The 27,378-nt window shown below is 39.7% G+C and overlaps 1 protein-coding gene and 1 long non-coding RNA gene across 8 annotated transcripts in view; one reads left to right on the top strand and one right to left on the bottom strand.

Moving 5' to 3' along the window:
• Nucleotides 1-21,125, bottom strand: part of si:dkey-11f4.7 (piezo-type mechanosensitive ion channel component 2) — a 27,984-nt gene extending 6,859 nt beyond the window's left edge. For 3 of the 6 annotated variants that reach the window (XR_005207308.1, XM_037773135.1, XM_037773140.1), the window contains exons 1-37: nt 21,073-21,125; nt 20,715-20,880; nt 19,986-20,093; nt 19,783-19,824; nt 19,537-19,669; nt 19,272-19,426; nt 16,918-17,184; nt 15,788-15,896; nt 15,411-15,532; nt 15,018-15,077; nt 13,961-14,109; nt 13,135-13,299; nt 12,792-12,833; nt 12,454-12,486; nt 12,095-12,207; nt 11,665-11,840; nt 11,272-11,448; nt 11,015-11,179; nt 9,986-10,186; nt 9,689-9,893; nt 9,325-9,426; nt 9,052-9,217; nt 7,758-8,001; nt 7,530-7,626; nt 7,269-7,428; nt 5,986-6,075; nt 5,698-5,786; nt 5,063-5,128; nt 4,704-4,819; nt 4,442-4,562; nt 4,046-4,120; nt 3,742-3,908; nt 2,626-2,825; nt 1,721-1,882; nt 1,034-1,570; nt 697-955; nt 48-236 (exon numbers count right to left, since the gene is read on the bottom strand). Coding sequence is in view for 5 of the 6 variants with exons in the window: in XM_037773135.1 (XP_037629063.1) it covers nt 48-236; nt 697-955; nt 1,034-1,570; nt 1,721-1,882; nt 2,626-2,825; nt 3,742-3,908; nt 4,046-4,120; nt 4,442-4,562; nt 4,704-4,819; nt 5,063-5,128; nt 5,698-5,786; nt 5,986-6,075; nt 7,269-7,428; nt 7,530-7,626; nt 7,758-8,001; nt 9,052-9,217; nt 9,325-9,426; nt 9,689-9,893; nt 9,986-10,186; nt 11,015-11,179; nt 11,272-11,448; nt 11,665-11,840; nt 12,095-12,207; nt 12,454-12,486; nt 12,792-12,833; nt 13,135-13,299; nt 13,961-14,109; nt 15,018-15,077; nt 15,411-15,532; nt 15,788-15,896; nt 16,918-17,184; nt 19,272-19,426; nt 19,537-19,669; nt 19,783-19,824; nt 19,986-20,093; nt 20,715-20,870 (5,418 nt within the window). In the remaining variant the exon portion in view is untranslated. Of the gene's footprint in view, nt 1-47; nt 237-696; nt 956-1,033; nt 1,571-1,720; nt 1,883-2,625; nt 2,826-3,741; nt 3,909-4,045; nt 4,121-4,441; nt 4,563-4,703; nt 4,820-5,062; nt 5,129-5,697; nt 5,787-5,985; nt 6,076-7,268; nt 7,429-7,529; nt 7,627-7,757; nt 8,002-9,051; nt 9,218-9,324; nt 9,427-9,688; nt 9,894-9,985; nt 10,187-11,014; nt 11,180-11,271; nt 11,449-11,664; nt 11,841-12,094; nt 12,208-12,453; nt 12,487-12,791; nt 12,834-13,134; nt 13,300-13,960; nt 14,110-15,017; nt 15,078-15,410; nt 15,533-15,787; nt 15,897-16,917; nt 17,185-19,271; nt 19,427-19,521; nt 19,670-19,782; nt 19,825-19,985; nt 20,094-20,714; nt 20,954-21,072 lie in introns of those variants that run through there. The other 3 variants (XM_037773137.1, XM_037773138.1, XM_037773139.1) reach the window with 3 other exon arrangements.
• Nucleotides 17,074-27,378, top strand: LOC119490015. 2 transcript variants are annotated; one of them, XR_005207311.1, is made up of 4 exons: nt 17,074-17,166; nt 19,981-20,127; nt 21,767-21,949; nt 26,210-27,378. It is a non-coding gene; the product is annotated as an uncharacterized LOC119490015 (long non-coding RNA). The 2 variants fall into 2 exon arrangements; XR_005207310.1 differs by lacking the exon at nt 17,074-17,166 and adding an exon at nt 17,727-18,099 and having other exon boundaries at nt 26,210-27,376.

Below are 27,378 nucleotides of genomic sequence, written 5' to 3'. Positions count from 1 at the left end.
CATACAGCAGCAGGTGGGTATACTTGAATGAGCAGGGTAACCTTTACCTTGAGAATAGAGCGGTGGAAGAACAGAGCGAGCAGCTGAATGAGGTCGAAGAGGACGTAGCCGTCTTTCTTCTCCACCCCGATGATGTTGGGCAAGGCGAAGGGCCGCTCGGCGTTCATGCCTCGGTAGGCAGAGGTGGTCCAGGGGAAGAAACCAAACTGGAAAAAGTACTTCACCACAACAGTCAGCTGAGAGAAACAGAGACGAGAGAGTTCTGGATCATGCATCAGCTGAAACAATCGATAATTATCACCAAATGATAAACACCACATAATGGTTTCTCCAAAAACAAATCTATACTCTTTTTTCTGTAACCCTAACCCTCCAGGGCACTTCATCACGTTTTCTCTACTGGAAGGGCAGTCTCATCTACCATAGGGGCAACAAAGAGGGCACCATGGCATCAGTACACACTGATTGGTTTCAAGACAGGCAAAAAAAAGAGTATAAAGAGTAATAAACACTTTTGTTTAATTTGTAAAAACAATTACACAAGATGTCGTCTCAGAGGAATTGATTATTTATCAAACATAAAACTGACTGCAGCCCTGTTGTCTGTTCGTTCTAAAATTAATATTAATGCCGCAGTGAAACCCCTCACGTTTGAAGATTAAATCAAACACACCACACAACGGCGTAATAACCAACCTCTGTGTAGATGATGGCGGTCATCCAGAAGCGTTTGGAGGGCCGGGGCACTGACAGCATGGCCCAGAGGAAGATGAGGATGGGCAGGATGAGGGAGAGGAACGAAGCCGTCACGATGTGGTTGAGGATGATGACGAAGTAGCACAGCATCTCTGACTTGGACACCATGGTGTTATAGAGGGCGAACAGCAGCTTCAGCGGCCTCGGCAGCGTCACGAAAAACTTATCGGACTCGAAGATCTCGTCATTTTCAAACATGCTGCAGAAGAAAAGACAGAAATAATCATAATAATGTCTAAAACTGTTTTCAACTAATACGTTTCTTGTGTGTACTGACTTGTTTAGCAGCAGCTCGCTGGCAGTGAGGTTCCTCGTTTCCTCACTCAGAGGTCGGGGAGACTCTGCGAGGTCGAGGCTTTTCTCTCCATCACTGTCCCTGAAGCGCAACGAGGTGCATTCTGGGTAATCGGCGCATTCATCTTCTTCTCTCAGCAGCGCTTCCTCGTTCAGCTCTTCTCTCTCCACCTCACGATACTCCTCTCTTTGTTCCTTTTCCTCTGTCTCTTCTTGTTCTCTCTCCCGTTTCGTCTCAACCTCGATGTCCTCCTCCTCCTCTTCTTGTTCTCGCTCCCGTTTCGTCTCAACCTCGATGTCCACCTCCTCCTCCTCTTCTTGTTCTCGCTCCTGTTCCGTCTCTACCTCGATGTCCTCCTCCTCCTCCTCTTCTTGTTCTCGCTCCCGTTTCGTCTCAACCTCAATGTCCTCCTCCTCCTCCTCTTCTTGTTCTCGCTCATGCTTTGTCTCACCCTCGATGTCCTCCTCCTCCTCCTCTTCTTGTTCGTGGATTTCCTTTTGAGGGGCGCCATCTTCACAGCTTTTGAGAAAAGGATAAAGACGTTTCAACTTCAAGAATCAGATGGGGAGATGGTTATGCAAAGTTTTAAAGAGTCGAGGGAAGTTTCGATTTCTCTCCACGACTTTATAGCAAATCTGTGTGTGAAGTGAACCTTTTTTTCTCCCTCACCTTGGTGAAAGGTCAACATTCTCAAAGGAGGTCAGGTCGATGTTGGCTGTTTTCAGGAGTCTCCGTCTGAGCTGGTCAGCAGCAGGCGACACAGCGGGGGGATCGTCCAGCTCTTCCTGCGTCGGCTGCCGGGACATGAGCAACGTCTCATCTGTCATACAGCTGAAGGAGAGCAGCAGAGAGCAGATGAGTCAACAGGGTCTAAACGATGGGCAGACTGTGTATATAGTATGTACAGTAATAATGCCATTCATGTCTTTAATATGTTGGCAGTTTCTAACTTTACACATGCAGTATATGTATACACACCAGGGTTATTACAGTAAACTAAAATGAAAATAAGCAGTGAAAAATATCATTAATAACCTGAGACTAAATAAAAACTATATCCTTTAATGCCTGGTTAAAAAAATAAAAATACAATATAAATGAGTGTAAATTAATTGAAGTTTTTTTTGCTAAAATATATCACTCACGAAAAAAGGAGACGGCATGAATTCCCGTCAACTCTCGTGACATTGAACCACAGAAACCTTTCAGGAGATAGCGCTATCCTGCAATTGCTTTGCTAAAGTAGCGCGTAAACATAATAAACAGTTCTCCAACCATGTATTTTGTATGTATATGTAGCTACATACTTGTGAGACATTATAGCTGGCCCTAAAAAAAAAAATTAACTAAATATATAAAAACTCAAACTAAACCTTTTTCAAAAACTATAACTAAACTAAAACTAGCAAACACACTCTGAAAATTAACTAAAACTAAACTAAAATGAAATTGAAATGTCAAAACTATTAAAACCTTGATGCACATATGGAAGTAAATACAGTAGAAGCAGGAAAAATGAGAATGAAAGCATGAGAGAGGTAAATATGTGAGTGACTCAGAGTCCAGTAACCTGCCTGGAGATGCTGCTGCCCCAGGACACTTTGGAGGCTTGGTTCTTCAGCTTGGCGTAGGCGTGGCGTGAGGAGGGGACGTCGGACGGGGAGGGAGGAGGAGGCAGGTTGTCATCGGGGTCGTCTTGAGATAAAAGTGTGTTCTGACGGGATAACCAGTTTTCATAAAACTGCTTCACGCTCTCCTGGCTCACCTCTTTACCCTGTAGAGAAAAGGGACGTAAAGGGCGTAGCCGACACAAAACATAGTGTGGGAAGTGTATTTTGTGCTACAGTATATGCCTGGTTCACCTACATGTGATGCAGTCATCATTAATGTTATTAGTTACACCTGTTATTTTCCTGCTTTGACGAGTCTAAATGTGTGCTGTGAAAAATGGTCTTTTCTAAGCATAACTCTGAACGTAACTGACAACACCTGTGTTATAATCAACTTTAATAATTGAACGATTAAATTAATGAATAAAATGCTCAAAGAAAAAATAGCTGTAAGAAATATTTAAATTATTTTTTAAATAGAGCACATTTTGGATATGGAAAGACAGATAGAAAAGACACCTAATTTTACATGCTTAAATGTGTTGTTTTTTAAAAAATAATTATTTTTATTGAACTTTTTTTGTAAAAACAGAGGTAAGATAGATAGATTTAAAAAAGTTCAAAATAAAAATAAAAAATAAAATAGATTCAAGGAAGGGAAAGAGCTTTTTGTCATCCACACATTGGATAACTGTCACAGTTAAATTACCATGTTATCGCTATTTTTGAACATACAAGCTGTATATAAAAGATTACCCAAGTACGGTTGGATTTTATATCTCATTTTAACTTCACATATTTTTACATTCTGTAAATAACTACTTATTTATAGTTATTCATCAGATTGAAACAGGAAAACAGACTCACTGTGTGCAGCACTGTAACTTTTCACAGTTTCTACATGATATCAGTTTGTCACTAAAAATACATAAAAGTCATAATCACATAAAAATGTTACTTGGTGTTGAATTTGTTTTTGTCCATATGAAGGATTAAACAGTTTTCTGTGCTTCACTTTGAGGCTAAAACCCAGACATGTCAACAGTTTACAATCATCAGCTTTACATCCGTTCCTCTCACCTTCTTCTGCTGTTGGCTGAGTAACGCACGCTCGAAGCGCAGCACCTTGGAAATGTCCAGCGTTTCTTTACAGAACGCGTTCAGACCCCCCGTCAGGTCGTCTAGGAGGGACTTAATGAACACAAAGCTGAACTTCACGGTGTTAATGACGCGATGCACGATGTTTTCTGTAAGGAGACGACATAAGTGAATATGAATGTATAGAAATGTAAAATATTCTTTTCACTCAGAGGTTTACTTATGGTAGAAAGTTGCTGTAATCCAGTGGTTTGTGAGTGAAATGCAGTGACTCGTGCTTGTTTACCTTTTCCCTCCTCTACCTCCTCCTCCACGGTGCTTTCATCCAGTTCATCCTCACTAGAGTCCTCTCTATCAATGCCTGGAAGAAAGACGATTTTAGTGTTAAATTATTTAAGCAGTTGGTCCATCTGTCTCCACAACTGCTGGACAGATTGCTGTCAAATTCATGGTCCCCTCCTAAGGATCTTGGTGACCTCCTGACCTCTCCTCCAACGCCATCATCAGGACAGAACATCCCTTTACAGGTTTGGTGAACACCACGATACCAGATCTCCTCCTTTACACCAGAAATATTAAAATCTGATGGACACGGAGCACCTGAGTCTCAGAATTGTCTCTAAATGTTCAAATGGAGGAGGATTAGACGCTGTTACATAAACTCCACATGTGGCTCTCTCACCCTGCTGTCTCTGCAGCTCTCTCTTTGCTCTCTTCTTCTCCTCTTTCTTTATTTTCTTCTTCTCCTTCTTCAGGTCCTTCAGAGCCGACTTAGAGCTGTTGACCCAGGCGTCGTGGGCCAACTAGGATATCAAAGACGATGTTACAACATAGCAACACATCTGTCAGTGTTCACTTTTAACGTACTATCTTTGGGAATATGGAAAACATTAAATGTATTCTTTTTATTCGTCATTAGTTTTTGTGTTTTTTCTGGCTCTCACCTGGAAAGCAGATTTCTTCTTTGGTGGTGGTGGTTCATCTACTTTCTTCTCCGTAACATCCTCCTCTTCCTCCTCGCTGTCACTCTCAAACAGGTGGTAGCCACAGTTGTTTTCCACTGCATGAAACAGAGCAAAACTGCATCACTATGCATACTGTTGAGGTTTTGAATAAGGCATCTGACCCAGAGCTGCTCCCGTACAGAAGCTCAGAGGCTGTTTTTACTGTTTTATTACATAACCTGGGTTACAAACGTCTCTCTGACAGGAAGGACTAATTTGAGGAGATGAAATGAAACAGCAGAACATTCTTCATTGAGAGCACTGAGCAGTGTTTAGGTCGATGCGATGTTGCCGCTCACCTCCAGGCTTAGACACCCACGGCTTCCACCATTTTCCGGCATCTTTCTTTGCCTTCTCATCGTCGTCTGGAAAACACAAATCAATCGGTTTAGTCATCACAGATATTGGCGGATTTTCTTGCTTTTTTTAACTTAACTTTTTTTTTTTTATTCTCAGCAAAATCATATTACCCATTACAGTTTTGCATCATTACAAAATAACATAGGAATAAGTGGAACACAAATATATAATATACGAAATAGAAAAATAAGTGTAGAAAAAAAAACAATAATCCAAATAAATAAAATAACTAGATACTTCAAAATGGCTTTAGATTGCCCCTATCGCATATCTGGATACATAACTGAGTCCATGTTCTGACCATCTTTTGATTTTCTCCCTTTTAATGATAAAGATTGAAGAGCTTCTTAAAGTAAACACTGATACAAGTATAGATCTCAGTGAAAAGTGCATTATAAAACACCCCATGTTGACACAAAATTATCTTTCATCATAAAACAAACTTCAACTATGTGTCTGAATTTAGCTCAAACAAGGATTGGAGCTTTAATAAGAGATCTATTTAATAAAATATCTGCTCATGCTTTGCTGGTTTGTTAAAGGTAGAAACAGGAAATAGATTCACTCGTGTTACCCAGTGTCACCTGCTCCTGATCAGCAGGAAGAGCTGGTTTGCCTGCTGCTGCTGGTCCACCCTTCTGTTTAGATTTGATCTTCTCCATCCTACAGGAAGAGGGCGAGAAAGGCAAGTTAGCTCTTTGCTTTTTTTTTACCAGAGATGAAATAAAATGTGACATTGAGAGGGGAAATTTTGTTGGTCGTCATTGAAACTGGGTAAATTTATTCATTCATTCACAGTCAGAACTGCTGAAATGTTGTAAATGTACTATATACTGACTCTACACTGTTTAACGTGTCTTACTGTTTCTTCAGTGTCAGCACAGATTTCTTCTCTTCCTCCAGTCTGGCGGCGACCTGCTTCTTCACTCTGGCCTCAAACAGCTCAGCGCCCCTTAGAGGTCGAGAGAGGAAGAGGAAAAGAGCACCGTCTGTTTATTTCATCATCTGTAAAACACTTTTTACTACTTTGTTTAGGAGTTAGTGATCGCTTATTATAATTATTGTAACAATTATTTCAAAATCGATCCTTGTGTAACCAACCTACAAGGAAACAACAGACAGAAAAAAGGCTGCATTAGAGAGTTTGCTTCCTCCGTAAATGAGACACATATTGTCAACTCATATAATGTTCTCATTAATAGTTTCCTAATTGGCGCTGCAATAATTAATTGATTAGTTGTCAACTATTAAATTAATCAGCAACTATTTTGATAATCGATTAATCGGTTTGAGTCATTTTTTTAAGAAAAAAAGTTCTCTGATTCCAGCTTCTTAAATGTGAATATTTTCTGGTGTCTTTACTCCTCTATGACAGTAAACTGAATATCTTTGACTTGTGGACAAAACAAGACATTTTGAGGACGTCATCTTGGGCTTTGGGAAACACTGATAGACATGTTTCACCATTTTCTAACAATTTATAGACCAAACAACTAATCGATAAATCAGGAAAATGATCTAAAGATTAATCAACAATGAAAATAATCGTTAGTTGGAGCCCTATTCCTAATTTTCAAGATGTTTTCTGGAAAGGTACTAATTATAGGCAAAATTCCAAATAATTATTTCAAACTAATAGCAAGCAGAACATGGATAGTATTTTAGTGGGCAGATCAGCCAAACCTGACAAAATCTGTGACAATTAAACATGAATGTAGAATAAAGTTTCCAATAATACATTCACAATTAATTAATATTTACAATGGGTATAAATGGAGCTTCCATGTCTTGGAAATTACTATTTTCCTTACAATTAAATTCTTCTTACCTGGAAACTCAGAAATAATTATGGAATGAATATGAATAATTATCCATAAAATAGAGCGCTACAAAAACGTCCTCTAAACAGCTGTGAGTGAGTGTTGCTTCATCCAAAGCTAGCTGCATATCTCGTCCCTTTGGTTTCCCTTTATAAACTGATTACAGACAAGCTAGGTTGGGTTTAATTTATCAAACCCAATTCAAGTTTTTCAAACATTTACCCCTCGTTGTCATTGTACGCCCTCACCCTGATTGTAAAGTCCACTTGCTGCTGCTTTAAAATATGTTAGGGACCTCAACAGGAGGTTTGTGTGGAGTACAGACCTGGAGGCCAATATCTTAGAAGACTTGAGGTCAGACACCACGTAGAGGAAGTAGTAACTGAGGAAGACCCTCCTCTGTGCCAGGAGGACGGTGAAACAGATCGCGTCCCAGACGATGCCGGCCTCGCCCTCCGGCAGCTCGCACTCAGCGTCAGGAGCAGCTGACAGGACAGAAGAGATATGTTAACACCAAGAATGTACGAACACAAGAATGAACTGAGATTTAAGATGTCCTTTCTCATCGTCTGTTGAAGACACTTACGGACGTCGTAGCCTTTGATGGTGCAGAACATGCTGAAAGCCTGAATCAACCAGCAGCAGTTCTTCAACAGGCTTTCCAGGTAGGCACAAGAACCGAGCTGATCACAGAAAAACACACGGGGATGGCAGAAAGGCGCTTTAATTGATAGTATAGAGCCTGTTAAAAAAGCTAACAAATTATGTGATGGGTGTCTAAACTACTGCACTTGTTCACGGCGTGGTAACTCACAGACAGCAGGTTCTTCATGGCGATCACAAAGCAGGTGTATCCGATGAGCCAGTCCCACAGTCGCAGGATGTATCTGACGGGCTGCATCAACACGCTGCCTCCAAACAGCATGAAGTAGAAACAGGCCACCAGGTAGCCCAGGCAGAAGATGTTGATCCGCGTGGTGCCAGTGATGAAGATGAGGCACAGCACCAGCCAGAAGAAATAGCTGAAAACAAACACCTTCACCATGTCGAGGTAGCACCTGAGGACCAGACAGAGAGGTAGAAGAGTCATTTAATGCATTACTGTGAAAAACATATGAGAACCAGAGATTTTTGTATCTACTTCTTCTCTACAAAAGGTACCAAAAACCCCTCAAATATTGCCTAAAAATCACAGAATTGTACTTGACATTTTGGGAAATAAGCTAATTTGCTTTCTTCGTTCAGTTGGTAAAAAATCTTCAAAATTAACAGGAATTATAATTCTGGTGTAAACCTTTTTAATGCAGCAACAAGTTGGTCAAAACTTAAACAGGAATTAAAATCCCAGTATATAATGTATATGGTATATAAACATAGAATTGAATTGAATATATTGGGCCCCATTGTCAAAGATACAGATTCAGCTGTTATGAGTTAGTATCGACCCGATATCCGGTATCCCTAACCTTGAGTACATGTTGATGGATGACATCTATTGACATATAAAATACAATCAACTGTCTGACTCAAATACCAACTTCATCAGACAATGAAACAACACAGCGTCTTTGCATTATCCGAGAATCTGATGAAGGCTTGTGGCAGAAAGTGAGATAAACGAAATGGGAGACGTCCATGAGTGCTTATCCAGCAGTTTTACTTTACCAGAACAGCTTTCATGGGTTTAGAAACACACATAAATAATTACGATCTAACTCGACTCCTTAATGGTCCTTTAAAACAACCACAAACCAGCGTGATGGACTCAAAATATTCTCCACCTGCAGTTTAACCTGCGCAGCAGGAAGCTGTTTTGAAGAGATGAACTAAGTGCTGGATTATAAAAGTTCAGACTATTTCCTGTCCTTATCTCGGGTCTATAGATTTAGACTGATTTAGGTGAGTCACCCCTTCCAGGAGAGAAAAAATAAATCAACCATCAATAAAATGACTCATATTTTTAATAGTATAGATAGACATGAAAAATTCAGACTGATATTCAGACCAAGACAAGTCTGAAATATACTGTAATGGAAATACAACCAAAACTCTTCTCCTAGTTGATGATGAAAAAAACTAAATACAAAGACCTGGTTGTTCTTTCTGACCTGCAGTGGAGGAAGTTATCGACAGGTATGAACTTGTTGAAGGAACAAGGATCCAGACTACGGCTAATCTCAACGTTGTCTCCAGCCAGCAGTCGTACCGCCGCTCGGTTCTCCTCCTCAAACACCTGCCACTGCAGAGACGAGCAGAGCAGCAGGAGGTGGTCGTCTGCAGCGGAGAGAGGAGAAAGAGGAGGAGGAGGTCACAATCTGGAGGACAGGAGGAGTTACAGCGGAGGAATAGGTTCAAAGAGAAGAGAGTATAGATGAACTCACAGAATATGAATAAAGGATTGGGTCTCATGGCGAAGTCAGGCATGTAAAACCACTTAATAACATTAGAGGTCAAAGGTTGAGCTGCGGTTCTCCAGGGGTAATCTGATGAGAAAATAGAATAGAGTTGAATACCATACAATAGCTGTGTTTACATTCAATTGTCAAGCAAATTTTAATCAAACTTTTGAAATGTCGCATGAAAATAGAAAGGGGAATTAGGCGCGTTTCTTGGTTACAGGAACACACACACCAGGAGTATAAAACAGCAAATGTTAAAGTTTTCAGGAACTGGATATAAATGACTTATAATTTTATCAACAGTTCATTTCTACAAAAACTCAAAGAATTATTAAAACGTCCATACCAGCACAGACTGCGGGAGGGATGCCAATGCAGAGCAGGTACTGCAGCACCATGAGCCCGGCAGTAAAGCAGCAGTACTTAGGCCACACCTCCCCGATGGCCTTCCTGCGTCGTCGTGACAGAACAGCCAATAAGGCGCAGGAATGGAGCAGGGCATAGAAATCCATCCTCTGACCAATCACGTTGACCGCCACGATTAAACTGATCTGAGAAGAAGTGTGCATGTTAAGAACTTCAATGCCAAATACGTTAAACAGTTCAGACACACACACACACACACACACACACTTAAAAGTACCTCCAGTCCAAATTTGTAGAAGCAGAAGTTGATGTAGTACTTGATGCAGGGCAGGATGCCGTGATCCAGGTGCTGCCTCGTGATGCCGTGGAAGATGATGCTGAAGGGCGGGGCCCTCACGTCGTTATGGAGACGGAAGTAGAGCTGGTGCCGATGGACGATCGCTTCGAACACCAGCAGCCCGAGTATCATCAGATGGTTCTACAACACAGAAACACACTTTCTAGAGAAAAGCTGATCTGGGACACAATCCAAAGGTGGAACTGGGCCGATTCAAGCCTCAATGTGTGTCTCTGACTTCCGTCTAGTATGTATAATTTTAGACAGTGAGATCAAGTATAAAAAAAAATGGTCTCACTACAATGAAATGGTTACTATGGGGACTAACATCATCACACATGAATACAGTTGGGCTCATTGAATCCACAAGTCTCAGCTTCCCAATCATACCCAATTTATGTAATTCCAAGACTGTTTAGGGACCCCAGTATGCAGAAAATAACAAATTTATACTGCATTTAAAAACTGAATGGTTTTTGCCCCAAACTGCATGTGATTATCATAAAGTGGGCATGTCTGTAAAGGGGAGACTCGTGGGTACCCATAGAACCCATATTTGTTCAGATATCTTGAGGTCAGAGGTCAAGGGACCCCTTTGAAACAGAAAATGGCCATGTCAATTTATCTCTCGCCAAAATGTAGCCTAACTTTGTAGCATTATTTAGCCGCCTTGCCGACAAGCAAGCATGACATGGCTGTTACCAATGGATTCCATAGGTTTTCTAGCTTCACATCGTATATGTACTGCTACAGCGTCTGAACGAGTGAAGTTAGTCAGGATCGCAGGGGGTTAAAAGGATGTGCAGTTTTACAGTCTACAGTTAATGGATAGTCGAGTGCGTTGGAGCCTAAACCTCATTGAGTGTACTTGATATTATGTGATGGAATGCAAAAGCAGCTTTGTGTGATGAAGATGAAGAAATGTCAAAGCTATAAAGTTTTTAGAATTTGGCAGGTGTGTCACCGTACCCTGAGACAGGGGAGGATTCTGCCCTCACATTTACGCAGCGCTCCGCACCAGTAGACGGGGTCGACAGGGTCGATGTAGAGAATAGACCTCCTGAGCAGCTCCACCATGTTCCCCCTCATCTCTGCTCCGTCATCCAGGCCCGAGCTGTTGTACGGCACCAGGCCCTGAGATATGAACACCGTTAAAGCCCATTCACAGCTGATACAGCTGTAAGCCTGCTAACAGAAGCATTAGTTACCATTAGATGGATACTCACAGCTGTGCAGTTGGAGGAGTAATCGAGGGGTTTGATGACTTTGAGCTGGTAAAACATTTTGCAAACCACCATGACGCAGGCCCACGCAGCAGAGATGCTGGATGCTGCAGGCCGTAACCGTGGGAACGGGAGGGCAAACACCCACAGAACCAGGAAGAGCGAGTTCATCAGAGAAACCTGTGAAAACGTTATTAAAGGCTAAAGATTCTGCATTTTGTTGGTTGATTTTACCTCCGCCTCTGACATGAAGGACAGGTGTAGATGAAGAGAAACAAAAACAATTTTATAACCATCAAACCAACACTGAGTAAATCAATATCAAGGGATTGTTCTTTGTATCTCTGAAAATTTGTATATACGCACACATCCCTACGCACAGGTCAAACATCCCACCTCTTGCAGTGACACCCAGATGATGCCAGAGGACACGATTTTGAGGCTGTGGAGCTCCATCAGTCTCCAGCTCTGCTCCTGGAGCCGTTGGAGTCCCGACAGAGCCTGAATGAGCAGCATGCTCGACCGGTCGACAATCACAACCCACTTGTCCTCAGGACTGCTGAGGAGAGTTTCTGGGAGGAAGAGACGGTAGCAAGGGTAGAGAAGGACATCAGACATCATTTGAACATCATCTCTCATACAGTTCAGACAGCAATTAATGTCAGGAGAATAAGAGCTACATAAAATTCATATCTGGCAATCACAAAGATGCGCTACTTGGTGCCAGTGTATGAAAAACATATCATTGTAAGAGAGTCCATTGTTTAATTGGTCCCACTCCTAATTGCCCCAACAAATGGAGGCTGAAGAGCCTTTTTTTAGTTACCCTCCTCTGGTGTCTCCTCGAGCTCCTCAGCTCCTTTCTCCGAGGAGGATTGTAGTCCGACGCTGTTCAGAGTCTCCTGACTTTTCCCAGAACCCATTTGCTCCTTGACAAGTCTGCAGGACAACAGAACATATCTTAAATATTTACACAATTATAGGAAAAACAAACTTACAAACTTGTGTTGGTTGGTTGTCACAGGGAATGATTTTTTTTTGATACCTCCCCCCAAAACACGCACAGTATATATGAATATGAATTATATACCAAATAAGTGCAGTATAATACAGTATGTACTGTAGACACAAATATTGATCCGATAGACTAAGCAACAAGAATCAAGAGTGGAACAACAGCCTTACCTTTTCTGGAACTTTTCAATGTTTTCTTTAATGCTGGGAATTAAATTAAAGAGACGCTACAGTGAATGTTACTGATATTTCTGTTACTGTGATGAACACTGAGAAAAAGTCCATATTCATTTCACCATCACATCTCTAATTAACTCAATGTTTAACTATTTTAAAACAACCTAAAAGGACTTATTGTTCTCCCTATAAGATTCACAGGCAATATACATTTACACCAACAGCTCACTGATTAAACACTGATTATTATATCTAAATATTGTTAATTGTGATGGATCATCTGAAATGTGAATGCAACAAAACATTAATGGAGGTTTAAACGCTGCTCTTACGTCTCAGATATCACATTGACTGAACTCTTGAGCTCTTCTTCTCTGGGTGGAGAGACGGATGGAACAGAAGAACAGAGGCATACAGAGATATACAACATGTTTAGCCGTCAACCACAACTTATATAATGTACATACACAAACAACAGTAAGTGTTTGTTTTAACAACCAAGAAAGAATGGCACTTTGGCTGTTTAATGATGACCAGATGTAACTAACTAAACTCTCTATTTGGCAGCTCACTTGTAATATAAATGATCTTATGTCTACTTGCTAGATATATTTAGCAATATTGTAACTGGACAGTCGTTATTTGAAAAGGACATTTTTTCCCTTGGCGTCTCACCTGGAAGCCTGTCTGACAGGTACGTTGTCGAGGTCAGTGAGAGTCAGGAAGTCTGAGTTGAAGTAGTGCAGCTGGAGGATACAAGCCAACAGGAACGCAGCAGGAAGAAGGATGCGTGCAAACAGCTCCACTGTGTTGAACCGTTCCAAGCCCACGTCACGAAGACTGAAAAGTCAGACAGGTGTAATGATGTGATTCTATGGGTTCACACGAGTCTCCTCTTTACAGACATGCCCACTTCATGATAATCACATGTAGTTTTTTGAATGCAGTATAAATGTGTTATTTTCGCCTATTCTAAAATGATGTATTTGAATATTTCTGCATACTAAACAGTCTTAGATTACATAAATTGTGTATCACTGTAAAGCTGAGACTCTTGTGGATCAAATGAGCTCAACTGTATTCATGTGTGATGATGTTAGTGGAGGCATAGTTTTGAGGCATTATTGATCATTTTTTTTCACCAAATCTGTGTAACAAATGGTATCAATCCAAAAATTGCTGCAACAACATATGAGACATAATAGAGCACAGGAATGGACATCATATACTTCTATCACAATGTTCTAAGCCTATTTTAATTACTTAATGTGTTTATTTCTGATTTATGACTAGAACAACTCGACACACAAACACTCAAATTAATCTTCATGTTCCCAGCTTTCAGATGATGTACACCACTTCTATGTGACGTATACTGTTGACCTGCTATCTCCCCTTAAAGACCACCTGTACCCCCCTAAAAAAGACAAAAACGGGTCTATTGTGGGTCTCTTAGGGTTAAAAAAAATAATCCCAAATTTGCAGACACACAGAAACTCACCCTTCCTCCGACATGCCCATGATCTGTGTCAACAGCCCAGACACACTTCTGAACTGGTACATGTAGACGGCGATCAACACCACCATGGAGTAACCCACCACCACCGCCCAGAAAATGTTCAGCACCCGACGCCAAACGTCGTAACGGATCTGAGCGGAGAGAAAACCGATGCAGTACCTTTTCTCTGAAGCTACAGATCTTAAACCTCCTCATTTTCACAACTTGTTCAAATGTTACACTCATTCCTCTGTTTCCGTATTGAATAACTGCTGGTGTCAGGGTTACTGACCTCCAGCAATGACACAAAACACTGTAAAACACAGTTTGTCCTTAATGTTGTGCATCTTCCAAACAAGTTACATCTAAAAACCAGTGTGTTGCCTACATTGCTTTCATCCAACACTCCAGTATGTAAAACACAAGGGTGTTGCTGATGTTGTCCGAACAGACAAATGGTGTTGTCTTGTCTTACGTCACCTCCACACACAGCCATTAGGCCTTCCTGTTCAGTAAGTGCCTACCGTGTTTCTAAACGGTCAGCAGAAACATAAGATGGGGGAGACAAAATCTAGAAAACAGCAGCAAAAAAATGACTGAGTATGTGTTTATGAGTCATAATCAATACTTTTAACTGTGAAATAGTATTGATGAGCGTGTGTGTGTTCCTAGAGTTAATATAAGAGCTGAGCGTTTTTATGCACAAACAACGGCTGAATGATTCACTGATGATAATTTAGGAGGCAACACTTTACAGTGTAAGATGAACCTGAAACTATAACGGCTTTGTGTGTTATGTCTCAACTATAAAAGCAGATTTCCTCTCCACTTATTGACCCCTGCAATCTCAATATCAAATTCACACCCGTCATCTACTCAGAGAATAAATGTATAGTTAATTGTCAATTTTCACACCGAGGTGTAAAATACATGTATTTACTATACAAGACGCAGCTTCACTGGAGAAGCTGGATAACTGAAGTCACTTTACTTCATTTTAGAAGACAGACAGACTAAATGTTGGCTGTCTATTACCAGCCAGATCACTAAAATCACTAACCTGGAAGAGGACAACGCAGAAGAGGAAGAGGACAATGTAGAGGATCTTATAGACGACCACCTAAGAAAGTGAAACATGTAGAGGTCAAGATGAGGTGATTTTAAATAAAATCAAATATGATGGTCGGGTCACTTTTATTTGCTTGACATGCAGGAAATCTACCAGATTACTTGGACTTCTGGACCCAAAAAGTCCTGGGACTGCATGCATACAGTATATAGACTTATTCCTGCATACTTTCTTGACTTATACTTATACTTACTTATATATATATATATATACATATAAAATATATATCTAAACAAATATAGCCTTCAGAGGTCAGAGGTGAAGTGTTTGGGAAAGTTTGATTAGAGACATGTCATGAATGAGACTTCTCCCATTCTTAGATACCTTTCCAGAGAAGCTGACCACAAAGAACATGGAGCAACAGAAGAGGATCCAGTATTTCACCAGCGTCCCTTTCACCCCTGAGATCAGCATCGCTACCAGAGGTGATGGCGGACTTTCCTCCGCTGATATGGAGGGAAACCAAGAAGAGATGGAGGGGCGAAGACAGAGAGGAAAGAAATGATAGACAGAAGGAAAACAGGATGAGAAGAAGAGAAGGGAGACATTTTTAACTTTCCATCAAACTGAAGTCAGTCATATAGTCTGGCTACATGTCAGGATGTCAGGATGTACACAAGTCTTACATTACTCCAAACTAAATGTTATTCTCTAACGCAGTAGCTGTAATCTTTGTAAAAAGGTTTTCGAAAATAAATTACGTGGCACGACTTTGACTTCATCCAGAGATTCCTCCTTTAAGCTCTGCTCCTCCTGTCTCTCCTTCAGCTGCTGACGAAACATCAACCAAAAGCTGAAGCAGTAGAAGACCTGCAGCACACAAACAGTGTATCGTGAGTACAAAACATGCACAGTTTTACAATCTGCTATAGTAAACATAGTTAGTCCTAATTAATATTTACTGTATATAACAACTATAATACAATCTGGAGTGCGATAAAACTTGTCTACCAAAAGACTAAGCTTCAAAAAATAACTGTTGAATAACAGTTGAAAAACTCTTGTTTGATTGGGAGTAATCTGAATTAATGGATCTGAAAGTGTTTAATTGGCAGAGTTGTTCAATCCTGGTTTATTCCATATGGGATATTCTGTGTTTCTATTTATTCTAGTCACTGGTCCAACATGTATGTTATTTCCATGCACTAATCTCAATCTAACAATATAAAAGTTAAAATACAGAATCTAATGACAGTAACTGAACACCTGAACTGAATGGACTAAAATGCTGTGCAATATGCTGCCTTCCACTGTGTCATTTTCTGAAATATATTAATTATTTTAGAAAAAAAATATTTTTATGAGAGCTACAAGTTCTTTAACATGGTTATGGAGCATATATACTGTATATTTGTATTCTGGGGGTATCTTTCCTATGCAGAGGGTAGTTTAGTTTATTTATTGACTACACTGAGGGCGTTTTATATTTTATTTATTTATTTATTTATTGTGTCTAGTTGAATGTGCTACTTATTTTGTACTGTAATTACCTTGTGCCTTTTCTACCTTTTCTTTTCTTAAAGCTGACTCGGTGTAAACTGCTCAGAATTCCAATGTACTTATATATATAGGTGCAAATGGCAAATAAAACTCTTGAACTCTTGAATCTTGAATCTTGAACTGGGAAGATGCCACTGTTTACTGACTATTTGTATAATTTCTTATTATTTAATGTGATAGAGAAATACTTAAAATGTTAAACCACATTTTGAGGTGCTATGGAGGAGCTACACATGAGCTCTATCTGTGGAAAGAAAGAAGTGTAGTTGGATGAGCAGAATAAACAGTAGTGGTCTTTTTTCCTACTCATGCTTTAAGGTCTCCACCTCACCTTCGCTCCCAGGTGGACGCAGGGTGCAGGGTGGTAGCTGTTCAGGTCGAAGTCCACTATGACGGTGGGAGGTAGACCCGGGTACAGCTCGGCCCGGCTCAGCCGCAGCCCGCTCAGGAAGCCCAGCACCAGCAGCACGGAGCCGTAGACGGCCAGGAACGGAGCGGACATCATGGCGTAGCGGCGCCGGTCTCTCATCATCCAGATGATACAGGACCACACCAGCAGGGCGAAGGTCAGCCAGTTGTTGTAGGTGATACTCCACACCTGGAAATACACGTTTATTTTAATATAGTGACATTGTTACAGCCAAAACAGCTATCCTTGTACCGATTTTACACTATTTTTGCATTTTCAGCCAAGGAGTTTAGACACTAACGTTAAAGCTAACGTTAGCTAACGTCATCGCTATGGTTAAGTTAGCTAACGTCATCACTATGGTTACGTTAGCTAACGTCATTAAGCTAACGTTAGCTAACGTCATCACTATGGTTACTTATGACAATAATTTCACTTAAAACATTAAAGATATTGCATACAATTATTGTCATACTCTCGCGTGGTCTTTTCTATTATTATCTACTAATTTATTTATTTTTATTGTGTGTTTTTTTTTACTTCATGTTTGTTTTATGTATACTGTAATTTTGAAATTTAAAAAAAATTAAAAAAAAAAAAATCACCATTTTTTTGGTAACGTCAACGTCAAGGTTACGCTAGCTAACGTCATCACTATGGTTACGTTAGCTAACGTCATCGCCAAGGTTACGTTAGCTAACGTCGTCGCTATGGTTACGTTAGCTAACGTCATCGCCATGGTTACGTTAGCTAACGTCAACGTTCTTGCTAAACATAATATTTTAACGTCGATGTCTGCGCTGTTTTTCACCTAATGTATTGACTTTTTGTTTAGATTATGTCAGCTGGTTAGCTAAACTAGCAAACAAAGTATAAAAAATAACAGTTACATTATGTTTTAAATCCACTTAATTAGCTAGCTAGCTATGATTGCTAATGCTACCATAGTGTGCTCAGCATTAGCTAGCTGCTGTAATTAGCCTGCTGATTGGTGCTAATCTGGATTCACGGAATGAAATTAGCACCTGTCACCTGCCAGATAACAGGGCAAATGCTGGCTGAGGCAGGTAAAAACTTCAGGTCACCTTCCACCATGGCAGACAGGTAGGTAATAGATTACATGCAAATATTAACTCAGTCGGTGCTTTATTGTATTTTTCAAAGATATGCGTCCTCTGTGATAAATGCAAATGCAGATCCTACTAATCTGATTGCATAAAAAAGTAAACTTATTTTTTTCTCAGGTTTTATGCACATGGCGGTATGTTCTTCATACTATAACAGTTTTCCTAAAATTAGATTTAAAAAATCGCAATATATCGCCTTACTTACAGTAGATTAATATATCGCTTACTTACAGTACCGCAATATATCACCTTACATACAGAACCGCAATATATCGCTTACTTACAGTACTGCAATATATCGCTTACTTACAGTACCGCAATATATCGCTTACTTACAGTACGCAATATATCACCTTACTTACAGTACTGTAATATATCGCTTACTTACAGTACGCAATATATCACCTTACTTACAGTACTGCAATATATCGCTTACATACAGAACCGCAATATATCGCTTACTTACAGTACGCAATATATCGCCTTACTTACAGTACTGCAATATATCGCTTACTTACAAAACCGCAATATATCGCCTTACTTACAGTACGCAATATATCGCCTTACTTACAGTACGCAATATATCGCCTTACTTATAGTACGGGAATATATCGCCTTACTTACAGTACTGCAATACATCGCCTTACTTACAGTACGCAATATATCGCCTTACTTACAGTACGCAATATATCGCCTTACTTATAGTACGGGAATATATCGCCTTACAGTACCGCAATACATCGCCTTACTTACAGTACGCAATATATCGCCTTACTTACAGTACCGTAATACATCGCCTTACTTACAGTACCGCAATATATTGTATTATAATGGTAACCCCTGTATCATGATATGTATCGTATCGTAACCTCCGAAAGATCGATTGCGTTAATGTGTTAAAGAAATTAGTAGCTTTAAAACAAATTTGTGTTAACGCGTTATTATCACATTAACTTTGAAAGCCCTAATATGAATTTACCTTATATTATCTTATCTAGATTACTGAGCTGACCTACGCTACACCTACACCAGAACACTTGGTACACCTTTTTAGATATTTGTTCTCTCCTGACGACCTCCATGATGGCACTAGTTATGTTTGCTAAAAGACTCGTCACACAAACCGAAATCAATGTTAGTATAGTTTACCATCATGATGATAAGGGCGCTGACGTAGCTGTGTTTTTGCACCAGCCGTCCAAAGATGACCATGCCACTCGGGCCTGAGGGGGGAGGCGAGGTCTCTGTTAGAGTCTTCAGGTCCTCTTCAGACTTTTCACGTATTTCTCCCTCGCCTTCTGTCTCTAGCACAAGGGAGGGAAGAAGTTATGGATGACAGAGTTTAGTAAACAGACTAATGTATGTTGCTGAGGTTTTAGGACAACTACTGTACACACACAATTGTGATGATTACCATGTGATGGGGAGTCTTTGCCTTCATACTGTGGTGGAGCGTAACAGTTTGAGTACCCTGCCCCTCCTAACAGAGAGTCAAGATCATTTATACTGACATCTTTCCAGGAACTCCCCGCCATCAAAATCATTGGCTGAGGAAAGAGAGTGCACCATACTGTAAATTTAGACCAGTATTCACGTCTCACCTGATTATCTGTAAAAACATGATTCATCTCCAAAAAATATTATCAATAAAATGACTTACCTCGTCAGGTAGATAGGTTTCATCATCTGTGCTGCTCAAAAGCTGAAAATAGAGTCTTAGGTTGGTTATGAAATATTGTCAATTTTGAAATGCTGACTTGTGTAGGCCAGTGGTGATAAGTGATAACTGACAGAATACATAGATAATATTCCTGTGACCAAACAATAAAATTAAGGAGAAACATATCCATGTTTGTAGGTCACCTCCTGCTTATCTCCTGAGATGTAGATGACCCTGGAGAAGCTTGGAGGAGCCTCCGGACTTTCTGCTGGACTCTCACACTCCTCCTCCTCATCATCAACAACAGTATCCTGAGAAACACAACGGATATTAAAAACCGCTCTCGTAAGTGAATATCGTCTGAATACTGTGTGATGTTTATGCACCTACATGTTAAGCACTGGAAGTAATTCTAGTAAAATGTCCAGTAGTAGTATTTAGCATTGCCAACCATCCAGCATTAGCATTAGATCTTATATAACATATGCTACATTGATGTATAATAGGCCATTGTCTGCTCAATTACTACTGCCGATATTGAGACATCTTTAATTGTATATCTCCGTAGAAGTACTTTATTTAGGTTTTTACAAACTAGAGCTAGGCCCTGTGTTGTGTTGTGTTGTATTGCGTGATTATGTACTGGCATGTATAGAATATTGTGTACAGGAAGAGTAGCTGCTGCTTCGGCTACAGCTCAAATTAGCCTCCCTCCCCCTGGAAAGAAATGAGCGTTTTGACATTAAAAAAAAGGGGAAAAAAAGTTTGAATATAAATTTAAATATGTAGTGCTACTAGGAGCAGTGATGTTTGCACAAGTCACAGTTGCAGTAGTAGAGTAGTGACTAGCCCATGTATGGGTAACTCTATATATATTTTCCGTCACACACATACAATATCTAACAGAACATACTGTAATTCAACACACAAACCTCCTCCGTGATGTTGACCCATTTGTGCAGCAGAGCCACCAGTGTGTAGTAGAGCAGCAGCAGAACCAGAGGGTTGACGAAGTCAGGCCAGCTGATGTGTGGGTGCAGACCGAGATTGTGCGGGTCTGAACTGTTGGTTCTGACCACTCCTGTCATACCAAACAACCTGGGACAGGTAGAGGGGAAGGAGTGTAGGATTGAAATGGAAATGAAGAGTGAGAGCAGAGATGGTGGGAGTTAGAGTGGAGAGAGGAATAAGAATAAATGTGAGATTGCGTATAGTCAAACTTTAAGGAGAATGCAGCGGAGAAGGACAATTTCAATAAAGACATAAGACAAAGCTCTAAATCTTTTTTACCGGGCAAAAATTTGCGCCTTTTTTCATGTCCACACCCAACTATATAACATAAATGTAACATTAAAAAGCCAAAATGAATGATGCAAAGTGAGTTTAAATGGTAATAATTCCACATTTGATTCTGATTCTGATGCACCTTGCCACACCTTTTGTTTGTGTAGAGGTGGCATAAGACTGAAATAAACATGAAATTGCGGATACCTTTTATTTGATAAGGGTGTAACGACACATCGATCTGGATCGATATATCGGTTCAATGTTCAACAATCCAATATCATCGATGCAAAGTGAAAACGTCGATACATATCATCTTTATGATACGTGTATTTTGAAATTCCCATGGCACGTCCGTGTCACCATTTCCGTCCTAGCGCACCTCCTACCTACAGAGCCCAGTAATACAATTGTCAAATCATATTTTAGTTGCTTTTTGTGAGTTGATATAAATGTAATTTATATTGTTTTGTTAAATCGGCATATGATATTGTCTCATATTGATCGCAGGCCCCTGAATTTAATCGAATCGAGATCGTATCGTGGCAGACTTTGTGATATCAGCAAATATTCTATCATTGTCCAAAAAATCTATATGATATTGTATCGTGATGAAACTTGTGATTTACATCCCAAATATTTAATAAAAACATCAGATCAGTCTAATCCTATTTTTTAATGACTTCTGTACCTGGCGTAGACGTCTTCTGGTGGCACGAGTTGCTGGGACAGAGGCAGCTGGTAGAGGTACAGAGCCAGCAGGTGTCCTCCGCTGAAGATGGCCATCATCACACACAGGGAGCTGAAGATGAGCAGGCTGATGGAGCGGCCAAACACCCACCACCACACCAGCCCGAGAAACACCCCAAAATACAAACTTGAGGTGAGCGATGGCAGCGTGATACCTGTACACACACACATACACAAAAAAAGTGAAATAGACAAAACATCTCAACATTTCAAAACTACAAACACGTGCATGCTCACACAAGATGCTGTATCGTACCTGCCAGCCCCAGCAGTAACGTCACTACCACTTTCCCTGCCGTGTTCATGATGGCTGACAGCAGCAGCCTCAGTCCGGCTGCAAACACTATCAGCTTCTGGACAAACTGGGGCGGTTCCGACCGAACGCGGACTGTAGTCTCATCTGAGCTGTCAAAAGACGAGCCCTCTGTTTCACTTCCTCCCTCCGACTCTGATTCAGAGGTTTCCGCTTCCTGCAAGAAACAATCAGATTGATATCAATGTGCTTTCTTAACGTAATGTAAAGTTATAACAGTCGATGATAAGTGCTTGCGATTACCTCATGGTCAGACGGAGGTATTCCGTTCTCATGTAGACTGACTTGCGGTAAAGGACGCAGTAGTTTTTTGCACAGCCTCAGTATGAAGAGGGAGAAGAAGAGGAGGCCCACATCTGGGGCCAGGAGACGCACAATGTTACCAGCATCAACCGAGCTGAATCTGTAAACACACAAGCATTATCATAGGTTTGATCTCCACTGATCTCCATTCATAAAGGTGTGAAAATCTAACTGCTGAGACTTTCTTGATAGCTTCAATTTGTCAGCATTACATTATTGTACTGCTTTACCATTACAACAAAAATAAAACATGTTACTTGTGATGTATTTCACGTAATTTTCCAGCCTCAATACGTTGATTTTCATACCGCACTGAAAACAACTGAACTAGAAGGCTGTCTGAAAGAAAGAAAATTAATCTAAAATGGTTAGAAGTAGGGTGAGGGAAAAATCGATACAGCATAGTATTACAATATTTTGCGTAGTATCGATCTACGCAAAATAGATCGCCGCAAAGCGGGCCTGGGCGCTATTCTGTCTTTCAGAGGTTGTAGTGGACTCAGTCTTAAAGCCAGAGTGAAAATACTGGTATCATACGAAACTAAAAACCTAAAAAAACGATTGGCCAAAGCACGTCGTAAAGAATGCTAAATAACGCTCCAAAGTTAAGCTAAATTTTGGCGAGGAAAAATTGGCATGGCCATTTTCGAAGGAGTCCCTTGACCTCCGACCTCAAGATGTGTGAATGAAAACTCTGACATGAACAGAGTGAAAACTACTTGATAAAACAGATGTTGACAAACTGCATAATTTGCAATATATCGAAATATATTTTATTGCAGTACTCAGCAAATTGTTTAAAATCGCAATAAAAACATATCGTGACTTAAGTATCTTGATAACATATCGTGGGTCCTCTGGTGATTCCCAGGCCTAGTTAGAGGTAATGTAAAGTAGAGACGTCATTTAAAAGATATATATATATATATATATATATATATATAAAAAAAACTGCATAAGCACTGTTGTGTTCCTATAAATATGAAATGTTAAGTGTGCTCCCATACCTTATAATGCCCAAATGGTAGAGGACATCTTCCCAGTGGCCGCTAACTGTAAAAAAAAAACAACCCAAAAAACATTGTCATCAAGCTGGAAACAAAGCTGTTTTTCTTAGTTCCTGAAAGTTTTATATTTTTACTTGACAAAAGGAATTTGTTACAGATTACATATATCCCTTTGTTCTTTTTCACAGTCAATTCAACCAATATGTCTACTCACTGAACTGGTGAAATTTTATTTTACAAAAACACTGTTAGTGCTCCACAAGTTTGTTTTTACCATGCGGAGGGATGTAGGCGAAGGGGATCTGCATGAAGCACTGCAGGGTCAGGAGGGTGAAACTAGTGTAGATGATCATCCGCAAGAACTGACCCGTTTTACCTGAAAAGAGCAGCAAATGAGAGAAACCAGGAAGTGAACATGAACAAGAGAAATTTCAAAGTCATGTCTGTGATCAATTTAGAGCAAAATATATATCTCGACAATGTACTAAGCTAGAGTTAGTTCATGATGAATATAAGTCAAAAGAACATTCACAGTCAGCTGTAAACGCAAGGAAGGACTTTACACACAAACCTAGTCATGGATTTACTTGCTCCAAACTGCATGTGATTATCATAAAGTGGGCATGTCTGTAAAGGGGAGACTCGTTGGTACCCATAGAACCCATTTTCATTTACATATCTTGAGGCCAGAGGTCAAGGGGCCCCTTTGAAAATGGCCATGCCAGTTTTTCCTCATTAAAATTTAGCACAAGTTTGGAGCGTTATTTAGTCTCCTTCACAACAAGCTAGTATGACATGGTGAGAAACTGAGCCTGCTACAACCTAAAAATCGCAAGTTGCGTTAATGCGTTAAAGAAATTTGCAGCGTTAAAACTAATTTGCGTTGACATGTTAAAAATAAATTTTACAGTGCTAGTTTAATTACGTTAAATATAAGAATTAAATGCTGGAAATTGGTAGCTTTACAATGAATTTATTTGTTTTAAAACAAATGTACCAGTCCATAATCTCAGTCTAGAGTTTGACGCTTGTAATCAAAAGGTTGGAGATACAAAAGCATTAATAGCTGATGTGGCTCAACATTAGCTGAGCCTGCAAATGTGCTGTTGATGTCCAGGATTTTTACTAAAAGCTTCGTTTCACTTAAACCTCTCTCTGCTTCCCAATAAGGGAGACACACACACACACACACACATTTCCAAGTATCGGTGGATGCACAAAATCCCATGAAACAAATGCACACAGGATGTACACACACTTGTCCACTTAGCCCAAGGAGAGCGAGATCATATTAGGGAGATGAAGATAACTGTGGGATCTATGAAGCTTTCAAAGATAAGCTGAAAGGCAAACAGTTTTTAGATGGCGGGGTGGAAATTGAAAGAAAGAAAAAATGCTGTCAAAACGCTGACATCACGTCTTTTAATTCCTCACTGTAATTACCAGGCTATGTATAATTGATTTGACCGTTCCAACCGCATCCCCTTTACAAAGTACTTTGAGGGAGGGGTGCAGATACTTTAATTCATCAGTGCAGTGATCAATATAGAGAAAGCACACACACACTTACTCAATATAATCTATCCTGTTTTATCTCCGCTCCTATCCCTCTTTGTTTTTCTCCATCAAACTTTGACAGAACAATTACAAGTTCATTTTCATGATTCAAGAGTTTACAGTTCCGCTAAATTACAAAATTAAAATGAAGTTTGAGATGTTTTTTTATGGACTCAGATCAGCATCTTGCATATGCAGGACAGACAATGCTTTACGAAATATACACAACCGTGTGTTTAATATAGAATATCACAGGAAATGTGTACTACACATATTGTTATATACTTAATCAGATTAAAGCTTTTTCTCTATACCTACATAAAGGGATAGTTTGGATGTTTTGAAGTGTGGTTGAATGAGGTTCTTATCCATAGTTAGTGTATTACCTACAGAAGATGACGGACAGCTTGCCCCCAGTTTGGAGAAGCAGACAGGAGTTACCGCACAGAAGAAAAGCAATGTACTGCTGTGGACGGGGCCGGCAGCAAAACGTATTTTAGCCACAAAAAAAAAGGCCCACCTAAAAGAATGAATATCAGTTTAAGTGTACGCTATATTTTGAATATTTTGACAGTTTTACCTTGCTATCAGACCTTTCCAACGGGGAACTTGTTATACGCTCTCTTCAAAGCCACAAGACGCCTTTGACATAAACAGTCATTTTACCTCGCGGAACACAGAAGTTGATGGTCGTCCGCGGCCTCGATCGGTTAGTTAGTTTGAGTGTGTGTGACTTTCGTGTTTTAAAAGGTTAGTTTGGATTTCCCAAATCCATACAATATCACAAATTAATTAACCAATTGAGGCAGCATTACTGTTTTTGTCAAAGGAGTTTGGTGACTTTGAAGAGAGCATAGATGGATGTAATGGCTTCAGTTCAGAAAGGGCTGTCTGACAGCAAGGTAATGCCATGAAAATATTGTACATATAGCGTAAACTTAAACTGATATTGATTTTTTTTTTTGGGGGGGTTAAATACGTTTTGCTGCCGGTCCCATCCACAACAACTCCTGTCTGTTTCTCCAAACTGGGGGCGAGCTGTCCGTCATCTACTGTAGGTAATACACTGACTATGGATAAGTACAACCCAACTTCAAAAAATTCTACTATCCCTGTAATAATAGAGGAGATTGCCATAGGCCTCTGTTTCAATGAGAATTATTTGTAACATGGAAGAATGGTCTTATTTTAATGTGATCATCTTAAATTGCAGACACAAATGACTGAAAGTTGGGAAAGAACATAACCTCACCTTTCATGGTGGCGAGGCTGGGGTTCGGCAGCAGCGGCAAGGTGAGCAAAAACAGGAAATACACCACAGAAAGGCCATTGTAGCGGAACGAAGACACTGAGGTGCAGAAGAAAGAGCACACATAACTCCATCTGTTTGATTGAAATGGTCTGAAGTAATTCACTTATCCTTTTATAATCTGTTCTTTATATCACAAACAGGTCACATTAACAACCAAAGAAACTCTAAAAGAAAACTAAGAAGAAAATGACCTGTGTAGGTGTAACCTGCATCTTGCCTTATTTTGAATTCTAAAATGAAATTAACACAGTTCATCTAAACCAACACGCCCTGTGTCTCCACATTAACACTGATAAAAAACATGGAATAGAGAAACCTGTGCTCAGAGTGATATTTCAGCAGTGGTGGAAGAAATAAAAGTAGCAATACTACAGTGTAGAAATACTCTGTCACAAGTAAAGTAAAAGTACAAAAATATCAGCATCAAAATATACTTAAAGTACCAAAAGTAAGAGTACTCAATATGCAGAATGGCCTATTTCAGAATAATACATATAAATTGTTTTATTGGATTATAGGTATTGATGCATTCATGTGTTCATCTCTCTTATGTTGCAGCTGGTAAAGGTGGAGCTCATTTTAATTACTCTGTATATACAGCTGGGTAGATCGTGAATTCACCCTCGGGGATCAATAAAGTCTTATCTTAACATATATCATAACACATAATAATAATAATACATAATACATCATAATTTATTAAATATTTACCTCTGAAATGTAGCGAAGTAGAAGTATAAAGTAGCAGAAAAGTACATCAAAATTGTAGTAGATTTCAGTAGAACCACTGGATTTCAGATTGTTTTTAGTTGGCATAATGAAATTAAAGGCTATGTCAGTCCTCTGTAGTGACTCTTTGTCTTTTAATGAATTTTAATGTAAGACGTGGATATAAGAAACTCATTAGTGTAGTAAATTTACTACATATCCCTATTTTTCATGTAAATATAGCTAGATAAAGTATGTTTTTTTCACACTATCGCATTGTAGATGTCATGTACATTAACAATTTCCTGAAATTCAGCCTGTATTTGGTAATTTTTAAGAACGTCAGCGTCTCAACTAGAGAA

Source organism: Sebastes umbrosus, chromosome 6, assembly GCF_015220745.1.
Source record: "Sebastes umbrosus isolate fSebUmb1 chromosome 6, fSebUmb1.pri, whole genome shotgun sequence".
Taxonomy (NCBI): Eukaryota; Metazoa; Chordata; class Actinopteri; order Perciformes; family Sebastidae; genus Sebastes; species Sebastes umbrosus.
This window is presented reverse-complemented; position numbering and strand designations above follow the sequence as displayed.